The sequence below is a fragment of the Carcharhinus amblyrhynchos genome, unplaced genomic scaffold, assembly GCF_965287045.1.
Source record: "Carcharhinus amblyrhynchos unplaced genomic scaffold, sCarAmb.v2.hapA scaffold_37, whole genome shotgun sequence".
In the NCBI taxonomy this organism is placed as follows: domain Eukaryota; kingdom Metazoa; phylum Chordata; class Chondrichthyes; order Carcharhiniformes; family Carcharhinidae; genus Carcharhinus; species Carcharhinus amblyrhynchos.
The window spans coordinates 3,097,420-3,119,804 of record NW_027649778.1 but is presented as its reverse complement, the minus strand read 5'-3'; the positions used below and the strand labels follow the sequence as shown (position 1 = coordinate 3,119,804).

The 22,385-nt window shown below is 46.1% G+C and overlaps 1 protein-coding gene across 1 annotated transcript in view; it reads right to left on the bottom strand.

Annotated features, from left to right (window-relative positions):
• The window catches only part of sae1 (SUMO1 activating enzyme subunit 1), a 125,865-nt gene that overhangs the window by 58,708 nt on the left and 44,772 nt on the right, over window positions 1–22,385 (bottom strand). The window contains exon 6 of the mRNA XM_080218142.1: window positions 628–733. Coding sequence (XP_080074268.1) covers window positions 628–733 — 106 coding nt within the window. The remainder of the gene's footprint in view (window positions 1–627; window positions 734–22,385) is intronic.

Genomic DNA, 22,385 nt, shown 5'->3' with positions numbered 1-22,385 from the left:
TATAAGATTCTAACAGGGTTAGACAGGGTAGATTCGGAAAGAATGTTCGCAACAGTGGGGGAGTCCAGAACTAGGGGTCATAGTTTGAGGATAAGGGATAAAAGGATAACCTTTTAGACCTGAAGTGAGGAGAAATTTCTTCACCCAGCGGGTGATGAATGTGTGGAATTCATGATCATAGAAAGTAGCTGAGGCCAAAATATTGTCTGATTTCAAGATGAAATTAGATGCAGCTCTTGGGGCTAAAGGGATCAAGGGATATGGGGAAAGGGGGATATCAGAATATTGAATTCAATGATTAACCATGATCATGATGAATGGTGGTGCAGGATCGAAGGGCCAAATGGCCTCCTCCTGCTTCTAGTTTCTGTATGTCACGAGTCACAATACAAGACAGGAAATGGTAAAGTTGCCATAGTCCCAGGCTGCTTTCAGATTGGAGGAGAGCGGGTTGACTGGTGGTGATTTAACCTGAGGGTCACCACAGCTTAGGTTGAGAAGCCAGTGCGGGAATTGAACTCACGTTATTGGCATCACCCTGTATCACAAATAAAAGGCACAGGTATGGCAGGAAGCTCAGCATTACCATTCACTGCCAACATACATAGCAGATAAAGGTTCTTTTACCTTGCAGCAGAAAATAATCACTCGGGGTGCGTTTCAGACACATCTTTGCTTTTTCAGTGCTCCAGTTCACTTCCAGTGCTTCCTTAAGGTGACAAAAGCTCACTGTCTGGATCAAGACAAACACAGCAAGGTGAGTATCAGCAAAGTAACATTTTCTCCAACAATTTCTTACCTGCAGTATAACACTTAGAAAGGTTCTGGGTGCAGAGGATGCAAAACGTCAGATTAGCAACTTACACTCCGCACCCGAGAACAGGCAGAGGCCATTCAGCCCCTCGAGCCTGTTGCATCAATGAGACCATGGCTTCTTAAGGAAGGCCTAGTGGTATTATTGCTCGACTATTAATCTAGAAACTCAGTTCTGGGGACCCGGGTTCAAATACCGCCATGGCAGATGGTGGAATTTGAATTCAATAAAAAATATTTATTAGTGACACATAGGGTTACATTAACACTACCATGAAGTTACTGTGAAATTCTCCTAGTCGCCACACTCAGATGCCTGTTCGGGGTCAATGCACCTGGCCAGCACGTCTTTCAGACTGTGGGAGAAAACTGAAGCACCTGGAGGAAACCCACGCAGACACGGGGAGAACATGCAGACTCCACACAGACCCAAGCCGGGAATCGAACCTAGGTCCCTGGCACTGTGAGGCAGCAGTGCTAACCACTGTGTCACCCTGCCGCCCTGAATTATCTGGAATTAAGAATCTACTGATGTCCAGAAGACCACTGTCGGTAAAACTCATCCGGTTCCCTAATATCCTTCAGGGAAGGAAATCTGCCATCCTTACCCAGTCTGGCCTACATATGACTCCAGAACCAGAGCAATGTGATTGACTCTCAACTGCCCTCCAAGAGCAACTAGTGATGGGCAATAAATGCGAGCCAGCCAGCGACACCCATGTCCCACGAATTAGTAAATAAAAAGATCTGTGACCTAATTCCACATACCCACCTTACATAAGAACATAAGAACATAAGAAATAGGAGCAGGAGTAGGCCATCTAGCCCTTCGAGCCTGCCCCACCATTCAATAAGATCATGGCTGATCTGTCATGGCTCAGTTCCACTTTCCCGCCCTCTCCCCATAACGCTTAATCCCCTCTCTTATCAAAAACCCATCAACCCGCTTCTTAAAAATATTTAGCGAGGCAGCCTCCACCACTTCAACAGGCAGAGAATTCCAGAGATTCACCACCCTTTGAGTGAAGAAGTTCCTCCTCAACTCCGTTCTAAACCGCCTCCCCTTTATCTTGAGGCTGTGCCCCCTAGTCCTACTGTCTTTTTTGAGCGGGAAGAGTCTCTCCACCTCTATCCTATCCATCCCATTCATCATCTTATATGTCTCAATGAGATCTCCCCTCATTCTTCTAAACTCTAACGAGTACAAGCCTAGTTTATTCAGCCTCTCCTCATAGCTCAACCCCCTCAACTCCGGTATCAGCCTAGTAAACCTCCTCTGCACTCCCTCCAAGGCCAAAATATCCTTGCGCAGGTGCGGCGCCCAAAACTGCACACAGTACTCCAGCTGCGGCCTCACCAATGCCCTATACAGCTGCAGCAAGACCTCCCTACTTTTATATTCAATCCCCCTCGCTATGAAGGCCAGCATCCCATTCACCTTCCTGACCACCTGCTGCACCTGCAAGCTGGGTTTTTGCGACTCATGCACAAGGACCCCGAGGTCCCTCTGCACCGTTGCCTGCTGCAGTTTTTCGCCTCGTAAGTAATAGTTCTTCCTACCATTCTTCCTACCAAAGTGGACCACCTCACACTTACCAACATTAAATTCCATTTGCCATTTCCTGGCCCATTCGCCCAGCCTATCTAGATCCTTCTGCAGACTCTCCACACCCTCCGCACAATTTGCCTTTCCCCCAATCTTGGTGTCATCAGCAAATTTCGACACCCTACACTCGGTTCCCTCCTCCAGATCATCTATATAAATGGTAAATAGCTGAGGCCCCAGCACCGACCCCTGGGGCACCCCACTAGTCACCAACCGCCAATCTGAATAGCACCCATTGACCCCCACTCTCTGTCGCCTATTTGACAACCAATCCTCTATCCACGCTAACACCCTACCCCCAACTCCATGTCCCCTGACCTTCTGCAATAACCTCTTGTGAGGTACCTTGTCAAACGCCTTCTGAAAATCCAGAAAGACCACATCCACCGGCTCTCCTCTATCCACTGCCCTAGACACATCCTCATAGAACTCCAGCTTCTTCCCTTATCCCTTAATATCTCTGGAGAACAAAAATCAATCAATCTCATAACTTAATAACTGGTCTGGCACCAGTTACAGTTTGTGGAAAGAGTTCCAAACTTCTACCATTGTGCGTGTGCGCAAAGGCTTTCTAAATTTGCTTTTGAAAGGTCCAGCTCTAACTTTCAGGCTGTGTCGCTGAATCCTAGAGTCCCCAAGGGCAGAAATAGTTTCTCTCAATATACTCTGATCAGATTCCTTTGCTACCGCGTAACCCTTCACTCCCATTGTACAGTATATGTGACACATATTGGCATTTAATATTTGGTCTTCGTGCACCAACTGAATGCTACTTGAGATTTCTCAGCAAGACAGTGGAAGTTCCTTAATATCTGATCTTGCTGAATTCAGTAGACTTGGTAAAGCCCACGTTGCAGTCATCAAGGTTAAATGCAATGAGGCGGTTTACTGCGCAGTACAGCCCAGGCCAGCTGTTACCACAGACGTTTTGCTGAACTAAAAGCAGTCATCCATATCGAGGAGTGTCAGGATAAACAGGCGATGCTTTACAATGAAAGCTTGAAAAGGAGAGACAGAGCAAGGAAGCAGCCAAAGGAATATTGTGAGCAGGGTTCAGTGCAGCTCATCACAGGGGGATACCTGGCGTGGGAGAGGCCCTCTGTCAAGTCCAGGTGGATTGAGAGAGATGGCGGAAGGAACTGTCTGTACTCTTGGCCAGCAGTGGGATGTCAAGTAGAGTCATTGGTGGCACAGTGGTGAGCACCATGGCCTCACAGCGCCAGGGACTTGGGTTCGATTCTCAGCTTGGGTTACTGTCTGTGCGGAGTTTGCATGATCTCCCCGCCATAGTTTCCTCCAGGTGCTCCAGTTTCCTCCCACAGCGTGAAAGATGTGCTAGTTAGGCGTACTGGCCATACTAATGAGTTAAGAGACACCCATGAACCAAGTCAGTGGTGGCTCATGGGTTAAAGGAGATCCATACAGAATGCCTGCACCCTCAGAAAGCTGTTCAACAATGGCCAGGGGTAGTGGGGCTAGTTATCAAGGTACCTTGCATCACCATTCAGCGCTGAGAAGGTGATGGTCCAGTGGTATTATCGCTAGACTCTTAATCCAGACACTCAACTGATGTTATGGGGACCTGGGTTCTAATCCTGCCACAGCTGATGGTGGAATTTGAATTCAATAAAAATTATCTGGAATTAAGAATCTACTGATGACCGTGAAACCATTGTCGGAAAAACCCATCTGGTTCACTAATGTCCTTTAGGGAAGGAAATCTGCCACCCTTACCCAGCCTGGCCTACATGTGACTCCAGAGCCACAGCAATGTGATGACTCTCAACTGCCTTCCAAGGACAACTAGGGATGGGCAATAAATGCTGGCCCAGCCAGTGACGCCCATGTCCCACAAATGAATAACGAAAAGCCCATCGAGTCTGTGCCTGTTCATTAATGAACCAGCTTATACCCATTAATCACAAGCTTTTTTTAAAAAGCTTATTTATTAGTCACAAGTAAGGCTTACATTAACACCGCAATGAAGTTACTGTGAAAATCTTCTAGTCACCACACTCCGGCAGCTGTTCAGGTCAATACACCCTAACCAGCATGTCTTTCAGAATGTGTGAGGAAACTGGAGCACCCGGAGGAAACCCATGAAGACATGGGGTGAATGCGCAAACTCCACATAGACAGTGACCCAAGCTGGGAATCGAACCCTGGTCCCGGCACTGTGAAGCAGCAGCGCTAACCACTGTGCCACCCAAGTCCACGGCAATTCACTGATGGTTCAGACATTAAGTGTGACCTGCACAGCTTTCCTGCACCCTCAAAGGTCATTTAACAAGCCTTGCCCAAAATGGGTGGCTCCTCCTTATTAGGCACTCAGTCGGATAGTTATTTCTGCAGCAGAGGTCACTGAAAGCAACTTCCCTATCCTAGCCTTCGACTCCTCCTGCTCTGCAACCCCACCCCGCCCTCACTCACCGTTGGCCTGCGGTGATCCTGAGATCTAGCGGGGGTGTGTTACCACTCCCACTAATGGCAATGCTGAGCTGTGACCGCTGATTGGCCACCAGCTCTCAACGGGCTTAAACTCCTGCTGCCAGCGACCGCAAAATTTGAGGGATAAACCTGCCAGAGGCCTTTTAAGTTGCCCGAAGGTCACTTGATTCCACTGGACCTTCCTCCACAGGACAACGAGATCCCTGCTGATTCTCCCACTGGTGACTGAGACCTAGTCGCCCTGACAAAAACCTGCACCAAGGATAACATTTGAGATAAAGTCTGCTTACAATCATCAGACCTGTATTCACAGCATTGATTCATGACGAGGAATTCAAACAAGAACTATCTATCCTTATGCGCAAGCCTCCAATATGCCAGCACCGAGCTTGGATTATTACCGCACGCTTCAATATTTTTGTACCATTCCTCTGCTCACACAAGAAGATGCATGAGTGCATTTGCACAATGACAAAGTGGAAATGGTCGACAGCCTCAGGTTTTAGGTTCCAGATCACTAACAATCTGTCCTGGTCCACCACCCCATGCCAACACTATAGTTACAGTAAGTAGTCTCACAACACCAGGTTTAAGTCCAACAGGTTTATCTGGTAGCACGAGCTTTCGGAGCACTGCTCCTTCATCAAGTGAGTGCCAGTTAGAAAGTTAATAGGTAGCTAAGAAAGCCTACCAACGCCTCTACTTTCTCAGGAGACTAAGGAAATTTGGCATGTCCACTACAACTCTCACCAACTTTCACAGGCGCACCATAGAAAGCATTCTTTGTATCACAGCCTGGTATGGCTCCTGCTCTGTCCAAAACCGCAAGAAACTACAAAGGATCGTGAATGAAGCCCAGTGCATCTCACAAAACAGCCTCCCTCCACTGTTTACACTTCCCACTGCCTCAGAAAAGCAGGCAGCATAATTAAGGACCCCACACACCCCGGACATTCTCTCTTCCACATTCTTCCGCCGGGAAAAAGATACAAAAGTCTGAAGTCACACACCAACCGACTCAAGTACAGCTTCTTCCCTGATGTCAGCAGACTTTTGAATGGACCCACCTTGCATTATGTTGATCTTTCTCTACACCCTAGCCATGACTGTAATACATCTTCCATGCTCTCCTTTCCTTCTTTATGAACGGTATGTTTTGTCTGTATGGTGCGCAAGAAATAATACTTTTCACTGTATCCCAATACATGTGACAATAATAAATCAAATCAAATTGGGGGGGTGGGCCCAAACATTTCAAGTTCCCTTTCGAGGTAATTCTGGAAATCACTGGCTCGGGATGGGTGAGAGGGACAGAACAGAGGAGCTCAAATTTGGTACCCCATATGCTCATGGCTGCAGAGTATCCATTTAGCTCATCTTCAGTTCCATGACTAATCTTTCTGAACTAATTAACTTGCACATTTAGTGCTTTTAATTTAATGAAGATATAAAGGTGCTTCCCAGTACATTGTAAATGAAACAAAATCACTGAACTGTTTAAGTTGGCCAGTGACCAGTTGCTTTATTAACGCAGTTTGAATCCAGTGTGATCAAATCTTTGCCCAATATTCAAACACAATTGGGAACTGATTTACTCTCCCTTCCCGAGGCATACTGAAACGAGAAGCAGGAACAGATAATTTCACTCACCAACAGGGCAGCACAGTGGCACAGTGGTTATTAGTCACAAGTAAGGCTAACATTAACACTGCAACAAAATTACTGTGAAAAATCCCTTAGTCGCCACATTCCTGGTTCGGGTACAGTGAGGGAGAATTTAGCACGGCCAATTCACCTAACCTTTAGCACTGCTGCCTCACAGTGCCAGGGTCCCGGTTCGATTCCAGTTTTGGGTCACTGCCTGTGCGGAGTCTGCACGTTCTCCCCAAGTCTGCATGGGTCACCCAAGGTTGGAATCCACCCAGGTTCCTGGTGCTGAGAGGCAGCAGTGCTAACCATTGTGGCACCGGTTAATGAATACATGGTCGTGTTCTCCTATGTCTACATGGGTTTCCTCCAGTTCCCTCCCACAGTCCAAAAGACGTGCTGGTTAGGGTGCATTGGCTGTGCTAAATTCTTCTAATCCTGAGCGGGCGCCAGAGTGTGGCAACTAGGGCATTTTCACAGTAACTTCATTGCAGTGTTAATGTAAGCCTACTCATGACACTAATAAATAAACTCTGAAACTTAAAAAAAAGTAAAAATTATCAGTGATTCAGGAACCGTCCTTTAACAATTGAGCTATTTGACAGGTCATCGGTTAGACCCTTGTGAATGTTCCAGAATATTCTTATGTGTAATCACTTTCAGGCACCTGTTCGGTACACTGAGGGAGAATTTAACATGGCCAACACACCTAACCAACATGATTTTCAGACTGTGGAAGGAAACCGGAGCACCTGCAGGAAACCCATGCAGACACTGGGAGAATGTGCAGACTCCGCACAGACAGTGATCCAAGCCAGGAATCGAACCAGGATCCCTGGTGCTGTGAGGCAGCAACGCTAACCCACTGTGTCACCACGCCGCTGGGATTGAACCCGGGTCCCTGGCACTGTGAGGCAGCAGTGCTAACAAACTTGCCGCCCCAATATACAGTATTTAAAATATTTATCACCTCAAGAAATCACCAGATTGAACATATTCCATTATCTCTGGCTGGGACTGTCGGTAATGAGAAACTGAAAATGGCCAACACCTCTGAAGTTATCATAAACACACAACGATCTGACGTGTTTTGGTTATTCAGGAGGTTTAACAATTAAGGGAGGGGATTTAATTGTCTGAGAATGGCAGAGCTCTTGCAGTGAAAACCTTAACGCTGTTAAAAAGCTGGACACAGGCAGTGCGTCATTCAGCATTAGAGATAGGCTTAACGCTCAAACTTCTGCAGAACATGAACAGTAAATAACACTTTCCTTCCCATACCCACACCCACACAGCCACTAAAGCAAAGCAACTTGCATTAATATAGAGACCGATATAGAAACAAAAATCTAACCATTTCGCCTGACATTCAATAGCACCGCCACTGCAAAACCCCTCCAACATTCTGGGGAATTCCCTATCGGTCACAAACTGAATTGGAGCAGCGTTCTAAATACTGCGGCTGCAAGAGCAGGTCAGAGGCTGGGAATACTGCAGTAAGTAACTCACCTCCTGCCTCTCCAAAGTCTGCTCACCATCTACAAGTCACAAGTCAAGAGTGCGATGGTGCAACTCCAATAAAGGAAGCTCAACACCATCCAGGACAAAGCAGCTCCGCTCGACTGGCATCGCACTTGCCACCTTCAACGTTCACTCTCTCCATTACCTGCACCCCATGGAGTATGAGATAAGGAGTCTCACACCAGGTTATTTGGAATCGCGAGCTTTCAGAGCACTGCTCCTTCATCAGGTGAGTGGATGTTAGTCTATGCCATGCTTGTGAACTACCTGATGAAGGAGCAGCAGTCTGAAAGCTCGTGATTCCAAATGAACCTGTTGGATTTTAACCTGGTGTTGAGAGACTTCTTAGTGTGTCTACCCCAGTCCAATGCCAGCATTTCCACCTCACCTCCACAAGATAAACAGTGCAGCCCCTTCCAAACCTGCAACCTTGATCACCCAGAAGGACAAGGGCAGTATGTGGGAACTCACCTGTAGGTTCCTCTCCAAGCCACAAACATCATTTCATAAATTCATGAGATACAGGAGCAAAATTAGGCCATTCGGCCCATTGAATCCGCTCCGCCATTCGATTATGGCTGATATGCCCCTCATCCCCATTTTCCTGTCTTCTCCCCATAACCCTTCAACCCCATTACCAATTAAAAATCTGTCTAACTCCTTCTTAAATTTACTCACTGCCCCAGCATCCACTGCACTTTGGGGTAGCGAATTCTACAGATTCACACTTGGTAATACATCATCGTTCATTCACTGTTGCTAGGTTAAAATCTCAGAGGGCATGGTGGCACAGTGGTCAGCACTGCTGCCTCACAGCGCCAGGGACCTGGGTTCAATTCCCAGCTTGAGTCACTGTCCGTGTGGAGCTTGCAAGTTCTCCCTGTGTCTGTGTGGGTTTCTTCCGGGTGCTCCAGTTTCCTCCCATATTCTGAAAGACATGCTGGTTTGGTGCATTGGTCCAAACAGATGCTGGAGTGTGGCGACGAGGGGAATTTCACAGTAACTTTATTGCAGTGTTAACGCAAGCCTTACTTGTGACTAATAAATAAACTTCAAAAGCTTTCAACTTCCTTTCTAACGGCACTGTGGGTGTACCTATACCACGAGTGGCAGCTGATCAAGAAGAAAACTCACTACCACCTTCGAGGGGCAATTAGGGATGGGCAACAAACACTGACCTTGTCAGCGACGCTCACATCCCAAGTTTGAATAAAATAAATCTCCTAAGATACCTCACTGAATCAAGTGTTTTACGGGGGTCTTCATAAGAGGGGCGGAGGATTAGTGAGGTTATTGAGTTGGATGATCATGGTCATGATGAATGGAGGGCAGGCTAGAAGGGCCAAATGGCCTCCTCCTGTTCCTATCCTCTATAACAACATAAGTAGTAGGAGCAGGAATGGGTCCTCTGCCATGAAGACCGACACAAAAAACTTGTTTAAGGCCTCGGCTATTTCCTCGTTTCCCATTGTTAAATCCCCCTTCTCGTCTTCTAAGGGTCCAATGTTTACTTTAGCCACTCTTTTCCTTTTTATATATTTGTAAAAACTTTTACTATCAGTTTTTATATTTTGTGCTAGTTTTATATGTTGTACTAGTCACCAGCACCTTATACAGCTGTAACATAACCTCGCTGTTTTTAAACTCCATCCCTTTGGCAATGAAGGACAAAATACAATTTGCCTTCTTCATTACCTGCTGCACCTGCAAATTTTCACTATTTAAATAATAGTCCCTTTTGCTGTTATTCCTAACAAAATGGATGACTTCACATTTATGTTTCTATGATGGAAGGGGCTATCCAGGGGAAGCTAAAGTCACAGGAACACAGCTTGAGGATTTGAATGGGCTTAACAAGGGTTCAGAGCTGAGCGAACAAGATGTCAGGCTGTCATAAAGATGAGAACTTTAAATTGATAGGGTATGATCCGAGGCAGCAGCAGCAGAATGGGTAAGGGATAGAGAATAGAGGAGGAGTTTGTAGCTAATGTTTTGAATGTTGCACTGAGTTTTGCATGGGCAGAGGGTGGAGAGGGTAAGGTTGGGTGGGCGGCGGGGGGGGGGGGGGACTGGGAGCAGGGGAAGAGAGAGAACAGGCTCCTTTAGAGTAAAATTTACATTTTATGCTAATGAATTTGAAGAAAGGAAGAGAAGATTCCATTCACACTCTACCATATCTGGGAAAATATCTTGGCTGCTGGTCCACTGAACTCTTGCACTTTGGTGATTTCATCTCACCAACTGCCATGGGTTGCACTGAACACAAAATAACATGATGTGGATATGCCAGCGTTGGACTGGGGTAAACACAGTAAAAAGTCTGACAACACCAGGTTTAAGTCCAACCGATTTATTGATAGTAAACTCACTAGCTTTCGAGGTTTCCCTCTTCTTCAGGTGAATGGAGAGTTCTGGCCTCAGACAGAACATATAAAGCACAGACAGTTTACAGATTACTGATTAGAATGCGAATCTTTACACCTAATCTGCTGTTCAAGTCCTAAAGTGGCCGACAATGTGAGTGGAAGGAGCACTGATCACAGGTTAAAGAGATGTGTATTGTCTCCAGACAGTACAGTAAGTGAGGTTTTGCAAACTCAGGCAAGTCACAGGAGTTACAGATACTGCGACATGAACCCAAGATCCCTGTTAAGACCGTCCTCGTGTGCGCGGAACTTGGCTATCAGTCTCTGCTCAGTGACTCTGCGCTGTCGTGTGTCGTGAAGGCCACCTTGAAGAATGCTTACCCAAAGGTCAGAGGCTGAATGCCCGTGACCACTGAAGTGTTCTGCAACAGGAAGGGAACAGTCTTGCCTGGTGATTGTCGAGCGATGTTCATTCATCCATTGTCGTAGCATCTGCATGGTCTCCCCAATGTACCATGCTTTGGGACATCCTTTCTTTCTCCAAGGCGGCCTTCACGACACACGACAACGCAGAGTCGCTGAGCAGAGACTGATAGCCAAGTTCCGCAGACATGAGGACGGTCTCAACAGGGATCCTGGGTTCATGTCGCACTATCTGTAACCCCTGTGACTTGCCTGGGTTAACCTCACTTACTGTACTGTCTGGAGACAATACACATCTTTTTAACCTGTGATCAGTGCTCCTTCCACTCACGTTGTCGGCCACTTTAGGACTTGAGCAGCAGGTTAGGTGTAAAGATTCGCATTCTAATCAGTAATCTGTAAACTGTCTGTGCTTTATATGTTCTGTCTGAGGCCAGAACTCTCCATTCACCTGAAGAAGAGGGAAACCTCGAAAGCTAGTGAGTTTACTATCAAATAAATTGGTTGGACTTAAACCTGGTGTTGTCAGACTTTTTACTGTGTCACAAAATAACACACAGAATAAGAGCTCATGGTGAAGGGAATAACATAATATCACGGATAGAGAATTGGTTAATTAACAAGAAGCAAAAAGCAGGAATAAATGGGTAATTTTCAGGTGAGTAAGCCGTGACTAGTGGAACGCCACACAGGGATCGGTGCTCGGACCCCAACCATTCACAATCTATATCAATGACTAGGACGAAGGAACTGAACGCGAGACTGATAAATTTGCTGATGACGTCTGGAGTTCGAGCAACTGAAGGATTATTTGATCAGGGATCGGATTGTCTTATGAAGAGATCCCACCAAGAGAGCATGTGGCAACACGGCAAAGAACAAGAAGCAATTTTCACTCACATCAAACAACTCCTCCGCGGACATGGACCCCCTGTGCAGCGAGAGCTCGGAGCAACCCTCACGCAGCACGGACAAGCAGTTGCATTTGCATCCAGAGCGTTAACGCAAACTGAACAACAGTACATACTGAGAAAGCACGCTGTGGCCAATGTGGACATACCATCATGTTAACAGTGAGGTCACCGCACAGCAAGGGCTGGATGCCGGATGCTCACTCAGCAAGGACAAGCAGTTGCATTTGCATCCACAGCGTTAACGCAAACTGAACAACAGTATACACTGAGAAAGCACACCCTGGCCATTGTCTTTTTGCTTGTCAGCGTTTTAATCAGTATCTGCTCGGGAGAGCCAAAGTGACGGTACAGTTTGACCACAAGCCACTTGAAAGCGTCTTTCTCAAACCACTTCTATCTGTTCCAAAGCATCTGTTAAGGATGATCCTTCGCTTGCAGAGATATCATTTGGAAGTGGAGTATAAAGCAGGTGTATATGGCTGAAATGTTGTCAAGAGCTGCAGGCCCCTGATGTCAGTACAGTGAGAAATCTTCAAAGGGAAGCAATAGCATATCGCTCTCGGGAAGTAATCAACTCAGCAGAGACAAGGGTCTTGCTCATCTCAAGCAGTGTAACTTTCCACATGCTGCAGGAAGTAGTGATGAAAGGATGGCCAGAAACCACTGAGAGTGTATTGGGCATACAGGGGTGAAGCGATTGCCCCAAATTGCTTCTTGTACAAAGGAGCTAGCGTCACCGTCCCTAAGGAGATGAGGAAAGAGATGCTCAAACACATCCATGCAAGCCATCAAGAATTGGGTCTAGTCTGAAAAATACAAAGAGAAATGCTCGACTGACCAAACATGAGCAACGAGATTAAGGACCACATCAGTCAGTTATATAATGAACACCAAGCTAAGAAAGCTAAAGAGCTGCTCATGATTCATGATGACCCAGACTGATCATGGATGAAGCTAGGATTTCTTCACTCTGAAATTTTGAATGGCTGTCTTATCTCTGTTGCCTACTATTCAGATTCCTGCGAGTTAGACAGCTGATGTCAACAAACGCTCATGAGATTGCAGAATGCTGCAAGTGCACCCCAATCATTATGGCATTCCTAACATCATGATGAGTGATAATGGCCCTCAGTTCACATGTGAAGAATTCAGGTACTCTGTGACCGATTGGGAAACTCAGCATGACACATCATTCTCTACACAATCCCCAGCCAAGTGGTAAGCCTGAGGCAATGGGGAAGATGGCCAAAGGGATCAAAGGAATAAGAGTAGATCCAGAACATATGTGCAATCCTAGACTGGAGAAACTCACCTACAGGGGGTGTGAAAAATAATCCAGTTTAGCAGCTGTTTTCACACCACATCCAAACCACAGTCACAATGCTGATGTTGCAGTGGTAACGGGAGCCAGTAACAAAATCAAAGTGAAACAACAGAGCCACATTTCACTTAGATAAAGCTGCCAAAATTGTCAGAGATGTGAATCAGAGGGCCAGTTAGAGCGCAAACATTCAAATGCACTCACAAGTTCACTCTCTTGGCAACTTGGGACCTGGGTGGAAAAGTTATCAGCTTGACCATACATGATGAGAATAAAGAACCAAATATACACAACAGGCAAAGTGCTGACCATGGACAACCAGCCCGTGCTTGCAAAACTCAGAACATAGAACTGGACACTGTGATAGGACAGCACCTGCCAAACAATCCTGATTGTGCTAAGAATTTACACGGCCAACCAATTTTAAGATCATCATTTGGGCTCGCACTTATGTCTTGCTGGAAGCCACATATATAATCACACACAGGTCCCTCTTGTGCAAACATAAAGAAGACATTCACACATTGTACCTTTCTCACTGAACAAAAGCTCGAGGGGACAGCCATTCCCTGACTCATTCCTCATGGCTATGCCTAGACCAGTGTTGACCTGCATGGTTTAAATGTAAATGAAAGCTTGGCGGGTAACTTGAGTTTCAGTTTATTTATTAATGTCACAAGTAGGCTTACATTAACACTGCAATGAAGTTACTGTGAAAATCCCCCACACTCTGGTGCCTGTTTGGGTACACTGAGGAAGAATTTAGCATGGCCAATGCACCTAACCAGTGGGTGGGAGGAAACCGGAGCACCTGGAGGAAATACACACAGACACTGGGGGAATGTGCAGACTCCGCAAAGTCAACCAAGCTGGGAATCGAACCCGGATCCCTGGCGCTGTGAGGAGGCAGTGCTAACCACTGTGCTACCTCTACTGGAATCTGCTTGCAACCAATCAGCAACCTCTTCTCATGCAGTGTAACCCGTTCCCTTTCAGATTTGGTATTCTTACGGATCTGTCATCATGAGTGCAGAACAAAAAGTTTTTTCAAGTCTGTCCCTTCTTTTCCAGCAATACTCAAGTTCTGTACAACCAAGCAACTATTTGAACATGTTAGTTGCCAGATCTCTCACTTATCTCGCTAATTAATTCTAGAATGCTGGCTATTGCCACCGCCCACAACACTGCCTGCAAAAGAAAGCCAATTCAAAGTTAAAGGAAAATGCAAGGGATTAATATCCAGGTTCGAATCTCAGAGTCCTGAGCAAGTCTCGCCTGCTTAGGACATTTCCCAAAGTCTAAGTTGTACAGAGAATCAACAATGCGGGGTCCTGGTAAAGTACACTCACTGAATCACCTCCAATCAAATCTGATGGCAATGATTGTTAATCTTCCTTTAAATGTAATAGAGGACTGCAGGTAGGTAACACCTGAACTAATATTACCACGAGTGATGTTAAAAATTAGGTGATGATAAAAACAAACAGCAGAATTCCCTCTCAAAATTTAAAGTCACCGTTAGGATAAACAAGGTACCAGGGAGTGGCTACAAGCCTCTAACCTAATCTGAGCTCATACGGTTGTTATGAGCTTTGCTGCTTGCTATTTAGGTCAGCATCTTGATCCCTCAATCAGATATTGTGTCGTAACATCAGAGGATGTCTTATTATTTTAACTGCGCAGGTCTTTAGTCTCCTGTTGGAACTGCTGGGATTGTTTACACTCTGCTCTAAAAGCTCCTCACTACCAATATTAAACGCAAATTACCTTAAATATCGAAACACAAACTGGCTCACTCAAGAGCAAACTACTGTCCGTACGCACTGGTGCTCCCATGACGTTGATGCCAAAACATTGAATGTATTCAAGAGGCAGCTGGATGTAGGGGCGAATGGGATCATTATGGGGAGAAAGCAGGATTAGGCTATCGCGTTGGGTGATCGTATGCTCGAAGGGCCTGCACCTATCGTCTACGTTTCTATGACTCTCATTTTAAAGTTAGTGTCACAAGTAGGCTTACATTGACACTGCAGTGAAGTTACTGTGAAAATCTCCTTGTCACCACGCTCTGGCATCTGTTCGGGTACACAGAGGGAGAATTTAGCAGAGCCAATGCTCCCAAACCAGCACATCTTTTGGACATTGGGAGGAAACCCAAGCAGACCCATGGAGAACGTGCAGACTCCGCACAGACAGTAACCCAAGCTGGGAATTGAACCCGGGTCTCTGGCGCTGGGAGGCAGTGTTAACCACTGTGCCACTTCATTTCTCAGCATAGATTAAAACAAAATAAATGTAACTGTACACATATTTACACGGAACTTACAATATGGGCACCTGTTCATGCCCGTGCAACACCAGTAGAGATACATTTAGAACAAGTCTTCACTACACTCCACAAACACTGTTGTGATTAAATGAATTTTAATCTGGACAACCTTTTGCTAAAGATACCAATATGACTAACAGAGTCCCAGTTGATAGCTCCAATGAGTTTTAAAAGGGCACATAAGTTTTAATTTGGAAAGCACTGCAGGAGTACAGTAGTATGATGTTAGTGAATTCTGATGGGGGCTTCCACCTAATACTATTAACTTGCTTCTGGGGCGGCACAGAGGCAAAGCGGTTAACAGTGCTGCCTCTCAGCGCCAGGGAACCGGGTTCAATTCTGACCTTGAGTGCCTGGAGTTTGCACGTTCTCCCTGTGTCTATGTGGGTTTCCTCTGGGTGCTCCGGTTTCCTCCCACACTCCAAAGATGTGCAGGTCCTCTCAAAATAAGGGGAAGCAGATTTAGGACTGAGTTGAGGAGGAACTTCTTCGCAAAAGGGTTGTGAATCTGTGGAATTCCCTGCCCAGTGAAGCAGTTGAGCTACCTCACTGAGATTTTTGAACAGTAAAGGAATTAAGGGTTATGGTCAGCGGGTGGGTAAGTGGAGCTGAGTCCACTAAAAGATCAGCCATGATCTTATTGAATGGCTTCTAGTTTTTGTGTCCTTAGGTTAGGTGGATTAGCCATGCTAAATTGCCCCTTAGCATCCAAAGATGTGCAAGTTAGGTGGATTGACCACGTTAAATTGCCTTTTAATGTCCAAAGATGTGCAGGTTAGGTGAATTGAGCATACCAAATTGCCCCTTAGTGTCCCAAGATGGGTTAGGGACAAGCATGTGGGTAGCATGGGGAAAGGCTAAGGTGGTAGGCCCGAGTAAGATAATCTATTGGAGTTAGTGCATATTTGATGGGCCAAATGGCCTCCTTTGGCACTGTAGGATTCTATGAATCTGATCTCAGATTTGACAGTGTCATTTCAGAATTTCCTCAGCAGCACTGACAACGCCCTGACAGATAATACTGGAATATATCTAATATTTCAAGTCTAACATTCTCAAGCTCACAAGGCAAGCTCTTGCATTGTGAAAAAAAACAAAATTAGCATAAACTAATACAATTCTTCTATTCTTAATGTGCTGCTGAACTGCACAGAGATCTGGACCACCTACAGCCTGAGGGAAGAGTCTTCCCACACCCACTGTTTTTACCACCTTAACTATCAAAGCCAATTTCCTAGCAGCAAAGAACCTGAGGAAGCTAAATTACCAAACACAGATAACTCCAGTGGCTTAGCCAAATCCACAAACTACAACATGCATTTATATAACTCCTTTGGCACAGTAAAAATAATCCAAGGTACTTCACAGGAGCAATCTTATGCAACTGTGACTGCGTGGCCAAATTGCCCTCCAACTTGATTGTCAAGTTTGCTGATGACATCACCGCAGTGGGTCGGATCTCAAACAATGATGAGACGGAGCACAGGAAAGAGATAGAGAATCTGATGGAAGGATATGGGCCAAATGCAGGCAATTGGAACTAGCTTAGTTATTTAAAGAAAAGGTGGCATGGACAAGTTGGGCCAAAGGGCCTGCTTCCATGCTGTAAACTTCTATGACTCTATGGAGGACATGTCCCTGTCTACATCAATGGGGATGAAGTGGAAATGGTCGAGAGCTTCAAGCTTTTAGGAGCCCAGATCACCAACAACCTGTCCTGGACCCCCATGCCGACACTATAGTTAAGAAAACTCCACCAATGCTTCTACTTTCTTAGAAGGTTAAGGAAATTCGGCATGACCACTATGACTCTCACCAACTTTTACAGATGCACCATAGAAAGCATTCTTTCTGGTTGTGTCACAGTTTGGTACAGCTCCTGCTCTGCCCAAGACCACAAGAAACTACAAAGGGTCATAAACAAAGCCCAGTCTATCACATAAACCAGCCTCCATTGACTCTGTCCACACTTCCCGCTGCCTCGGCAAAGCAGCCAGCATAATTAAGGACCCCACGCACCCCGGATATTCTCTTCCATCTTCTTCCTTTGAGAAAAGGATACAGAAGTTTGAAGTCACATACCAACTGACTCAAGAACAGCTTCTTCCCTGCTGCCATCAGACTTTTGAATGGACCTATCCTGCATTAAGCTGATTTTGCTCTACCCTCTAGCTGCGACTTTGATTTGGTTTGATTTATTATTGTCATGTGTATTAACATACAGTGAAAAGTGTTGTTTCTTGAGTGCTATACAAAGCATACCATTCATAGAGAAGGAAAGGAGAGGGTGCAGAATGTAGTGTTACAGTCATAGCTAAGGTGTAGAGAAAGATCAACTTAATGTGACACTACATTTTGCACTCTCTTGCTTCCTTCTCTATGAACGGTATGCTTTGTCTGGATAGCGCACAAGGAACAATACTTTTCACTGTATGTTGATACAGGTGACAGTAATAAATCAAATCAAATTTTGTATGAAGAATTTATTGATGCTTCAATGTTACCATAATGAACTAAGCTCAAGTTTAATGATGAAGGAGCGGTGCTCCGAAAGCTCGTGATTCCAAATAAACCTGTTAGACTTTAACCTGGTGTTGTGAGACTTGGTGAAAAGTCTGACAACGCCAGGTTCAAGTCCAACCGATTTATTTGATAGTAAACTCACTAGTTTTTGTGGGGTTTCCCTCTTCAGGTGATTCACACGTTGTGTGAATATCCACACGTTGTGTGAATATCCACACGTTGTGTGAATATCCACACGTTGTGAGACTTCACACTGTTCCCATCCCACTCCAATGCCGGCATCTCCAATCAAGTTTAAAGATAAGCGCAAACTGAATACAATCACATTACACTTCTTCAAATACATTGGAGGAAATAATTGGCAGCTCTGATGAAGGATCATCCAGACTCGAAACGTTGGCTCTATTCTCTCTGTAAGAAGTTTCACAACATCAGATTAAAGTCCAACAGGTTTATTTGGTAGCACGAGCTTTTGGAATGCCGCTCCTTCGTCAGGTAAATCAAGTTTTCTTACTGTGTTTACCCCAGTCCAACGCAGGCATCTCCACATCATGGCTACCATCCAGTCTCTCTCCACAGACAGTGTCAGGCCTGCTGAGATTTTCCAAATTTAAGGATGTTTGCAAGAGAAACTTGTATATTTGATATTGACACTTTGAGCTGGATCAAGGTGAGCAACAATAGGCTGCACTGGATGGCTTCGCTGCATCATGGAATTAAGAAAAGTAGCGGACTCACCTGATGAAGGAGCAGTGCTCCAAAAGCTTGTGATACCAAATAAACCTGTTGGACTTTAACCTAGTGTTATGAAACTTCGAAAAGTAGCAGAGTGAGAGGAACGAGAGGAAAGAGAAAAGTGCATCAGCCTTCCAAGAGGTAATACTGTGTGGGCTTCACCATCTGCGGCTAATGAGTTCACTTAACAACTGCACTCTCACTGCAACAGTGAGTGGCTAAAATGTGAAGTGACAGTCCCGTTTTGGAACTTACACCTCTGTCTCCTGAAACAGATGGCTGCCATCCAATGACATGGTGCTGAAGACCAATGTCTCCACCTTCCTTGGTAACTGCAAAGGTACAGCACTGGAAACCCAAAATAGAAACAGAAAATGTACAACTGCTCAAAGGGCCAGGAATCATTTATAGAGCGAGAAGAGGGGGTGGGGGGGAAGGGGGCAAGGTGGGGGGAAACGGGGCGAGGTGGGGAGGGGGCGAAGGGGGTGAAGGGAGGAGGGGGTGAAAGGGAAGGGGCGTGCGGGGAGGGGGGCAAGATGGGAGAGAGGGTTGGGAAAGATGGGAGAGGGGAGAGAGGGAGAGGAGGGAGGGGGTGAGAGGGAGGAGAGGGAGGGGGGAGGAGGAGGAGGAGGAAAGGGAAGGGGGGAGAGGGAGGGGAGGAGGAGGAGAGGGGAGAGGGGTACAGGGAGGGGGGAGGAAGTGGGGGGAAGGTGTAGAGAGGGGGAAGAGAAAAACAGAGTGAAGTTTTCGGGTTAATCAGCTGATGTTAGGTGAATGGCTCCAGCGTTAACTCTGCCTCTCTCTCAACAGATGCTGCCAGAGCTGCAGAGTGTGTGGCTTCTCCTGCAGCAAGTCCACACATTATGGTGAAACATCTTCAAACTACTTCATTTGCTGTGAAGTGCTTTAGGCTGTTTGAAGTTGCAAAGAAAGCAATATAAATGCAAATCATGTTGAAACAATAGAAGATCAAATGGCACTTGTCAGGCGAGGTTCCGGGAGACTGTAGTCTCCAGCCCGGGGAGACTATTTCAGAGTAATGTCACTAAAGTGAGGAGTAAGGCGATTTCAGACTGAAATGTGGAGCAATATCTCCAGAGAGAGACTTGTAAATCTTTGGAAATCTCCATCTGAGTGTGCCATAGGTGCTCAGAGTATATTCAAGGCAGTGGTTGATGGGGTTCTGGAGCTCAGGTGAATCACAGGGATTGGGGTGATGGCGGCGGGGGCGGTGGGGCGAGCTTGGGTAGGAGGAGTCATAGCCCAGTCCATCACGCAAACCAGCCTCCCATCCATTGACTCCGTCTACACTTCCTGCTGCCTTGGGAAAGCAGCCAGCATAATTAAGGACCTCACGCACCCCAGACAGACATTTTCTCTTCCACCTTCTTCCATTGGCAAAAAGATACAAAAGTGAGGTTATGTACCGACCGTGTTGCGAACAGCTGCTTCCCTGCTGCCATCAGAATTTTGAATGGACCTACTTTGTATTGAGTTGATCTTTCACTAGCTACACCCTAGCTATGACTGTGACACTATATTCTATGCTATCCTCTTGTAACACAGGGATTAGCACTGCTGCCTCACAGTGCCAGGGGCCTGGGTTTGATCCCTGGCTCACATCACTGTCTGTGCGGAGTTTGTATGTTCTCCCTGTGTCTGCGTGGGTTCCTCTGGGTGCTCCCGGTTTCCTTCCGCAGTCTGAAAGATGTGCGAGTTAGGTTGATTGAACGTGCTAAATTGGCGCAAGTGTCTGGGGGATACATAGGGTTACGGGGATAGGTCCTGGGTGGGATTGTTGTCAGTACAGACTCGATGAGCCGAATGGCCTTCTTCTGCACTGTAGATTCTATGACTCTTTCCTTCTCCCCATGTACTCTATGAATGGTATGCTTTGTCTGTATAACGTGCAAGAAACAATACTTCCATTGTATCCCAATACATGTGACAATAATAAATCAAATCAAAGATCAGTAATTATCTTATCAAGTGATGGAGCAGTTTGGAGGGGTATTTGTGTAGGTCTTATTCTCTCAGGAAATGGAATTTATTTAAACTGCCTCAATAAATTATTTTCTGGAATTACACAATTTAGAAGGGTGCAAGACATCAATTTCCCAATTTAATACCTTACTTTTCACAGTGGTTAGCTCTGCTGCCTCACTGCACCAGGGACCCGGGTTCAATTCCTGGCTCGTGTCACTGTCTGTGCGGAGTCTGCACATTCTCCCCGTGTCTGCGTGGGTTTCCTCTGGGTGCTCCGGTTTTCTACCACAGTACCAAACTGTTAGCTGTTAGGTTAGGTAGCTGGATTAGCCATGGGATAGGACGAAGGGGGGATGGGCCTTGGTAAGATATTGTGTCAGTGCAGGCTTGATGGGCTGAATGGCCTCCTCTTACACAGCAGGGATTTCATGGAACACACTGAAAGGATGGATTCAGCGAGCACATCATTCGATCAATGCAGAAAGGAGCAGAACAAGCTCCCAAACAACAGCACCGACTAGTGGCAGCAACTTTAGATCGTACAGAAATCTTTTGCCAGTGAGACAGGACGTAATAAATTTAAAAAATACAGTCAGGAGCTCTGAATATTGACACATATATGGAGAGGAGGAAAGAATGGCGCAGGGAGAGGGGCAGACAGGGCGATGGGAGGCAAAGAGGGAGGGAGAGCGGGCGACGACGGGGTGGGGGGGGGGGAGAAGAGGGAGGGCGGCGGGGGGGTTGGGGTGGGAGAGGGAGGGCAACGGGTGGGGTGGGAGAGGGAGAGCAACGGCGAGGGGCGACAGGGAGAAAGAGGGAGGGCGGGCGATGGAGGGAAAGAGGGAGGAGCAGCAGGAAAGGGGGCAGGGAGAAGAGCGAGTCCGAGAGTAAGGGTGGCTCATGGAGGTCTACCTCCTCACTTATCCCATGCTTGCTGCAGAGTGAGGCAAGATAACCAATCGTCACCATTGTCACACAGAGAGATGCCTCTCATGGGCTACTGGCAACTACTTTTAGTAAAACCTACTCCCATAGCCAAACCTTTGGTCATGGCTGTCGGGTTCTGTTTGCCAATGCTCCCTCTCAGTGTCTTTATAGGTTTTACTGCAACGAAGCCTGATACAAGTGCAAGGTTAGTTCTCGACGGAGAAGCCGCGATCATCTTCCTTCGGGCAAGGCAGGTCAGGGGAGATTTAATTGAGACATTTAACAGACACAGATTTAAGATATTGGGCAACCTAAGAGGGGAAGAATATATTTTTTAGAAAAGTAGCAAAGTGTAAAAGGATGGGCAATGGATTTGCAAATGTTAATTTGCAGAAGGGAATTGACTAACTAATTGGAAAGGAATTGGGCAGAAAAAGAGTGTGAGTTCAGTAGGTTAGCTTTGCTGAGAGCCACCACAGGAGTGGACTGTGTTGTATCCGTCTCAGTAAGAAGTCTCACAACTCCAGGTTAAAGTCCAACAGGTTTATTTGATAGCACAAGCTTTCGGAGTGCCGCTCCTTCATCAGGTGAATGAGGAGTTGGGTTCACAAACAGGGCATATATAGGCACAAACTGAATTACAACCATTGCATTCCAACCATTATCTTGTAATTGAGTCTGTGTCTATATCTGCCCCGTTTGTGAACACAACTCTTCACATGCCTGATGAAGGGACAACACTCCGAAAGCTTGTGCTACCAAATAAACCTGTTGGACTTTAACCTGGTGTTGTGAGCCTACTTATTCTGCCTACTCCAGTCCAATG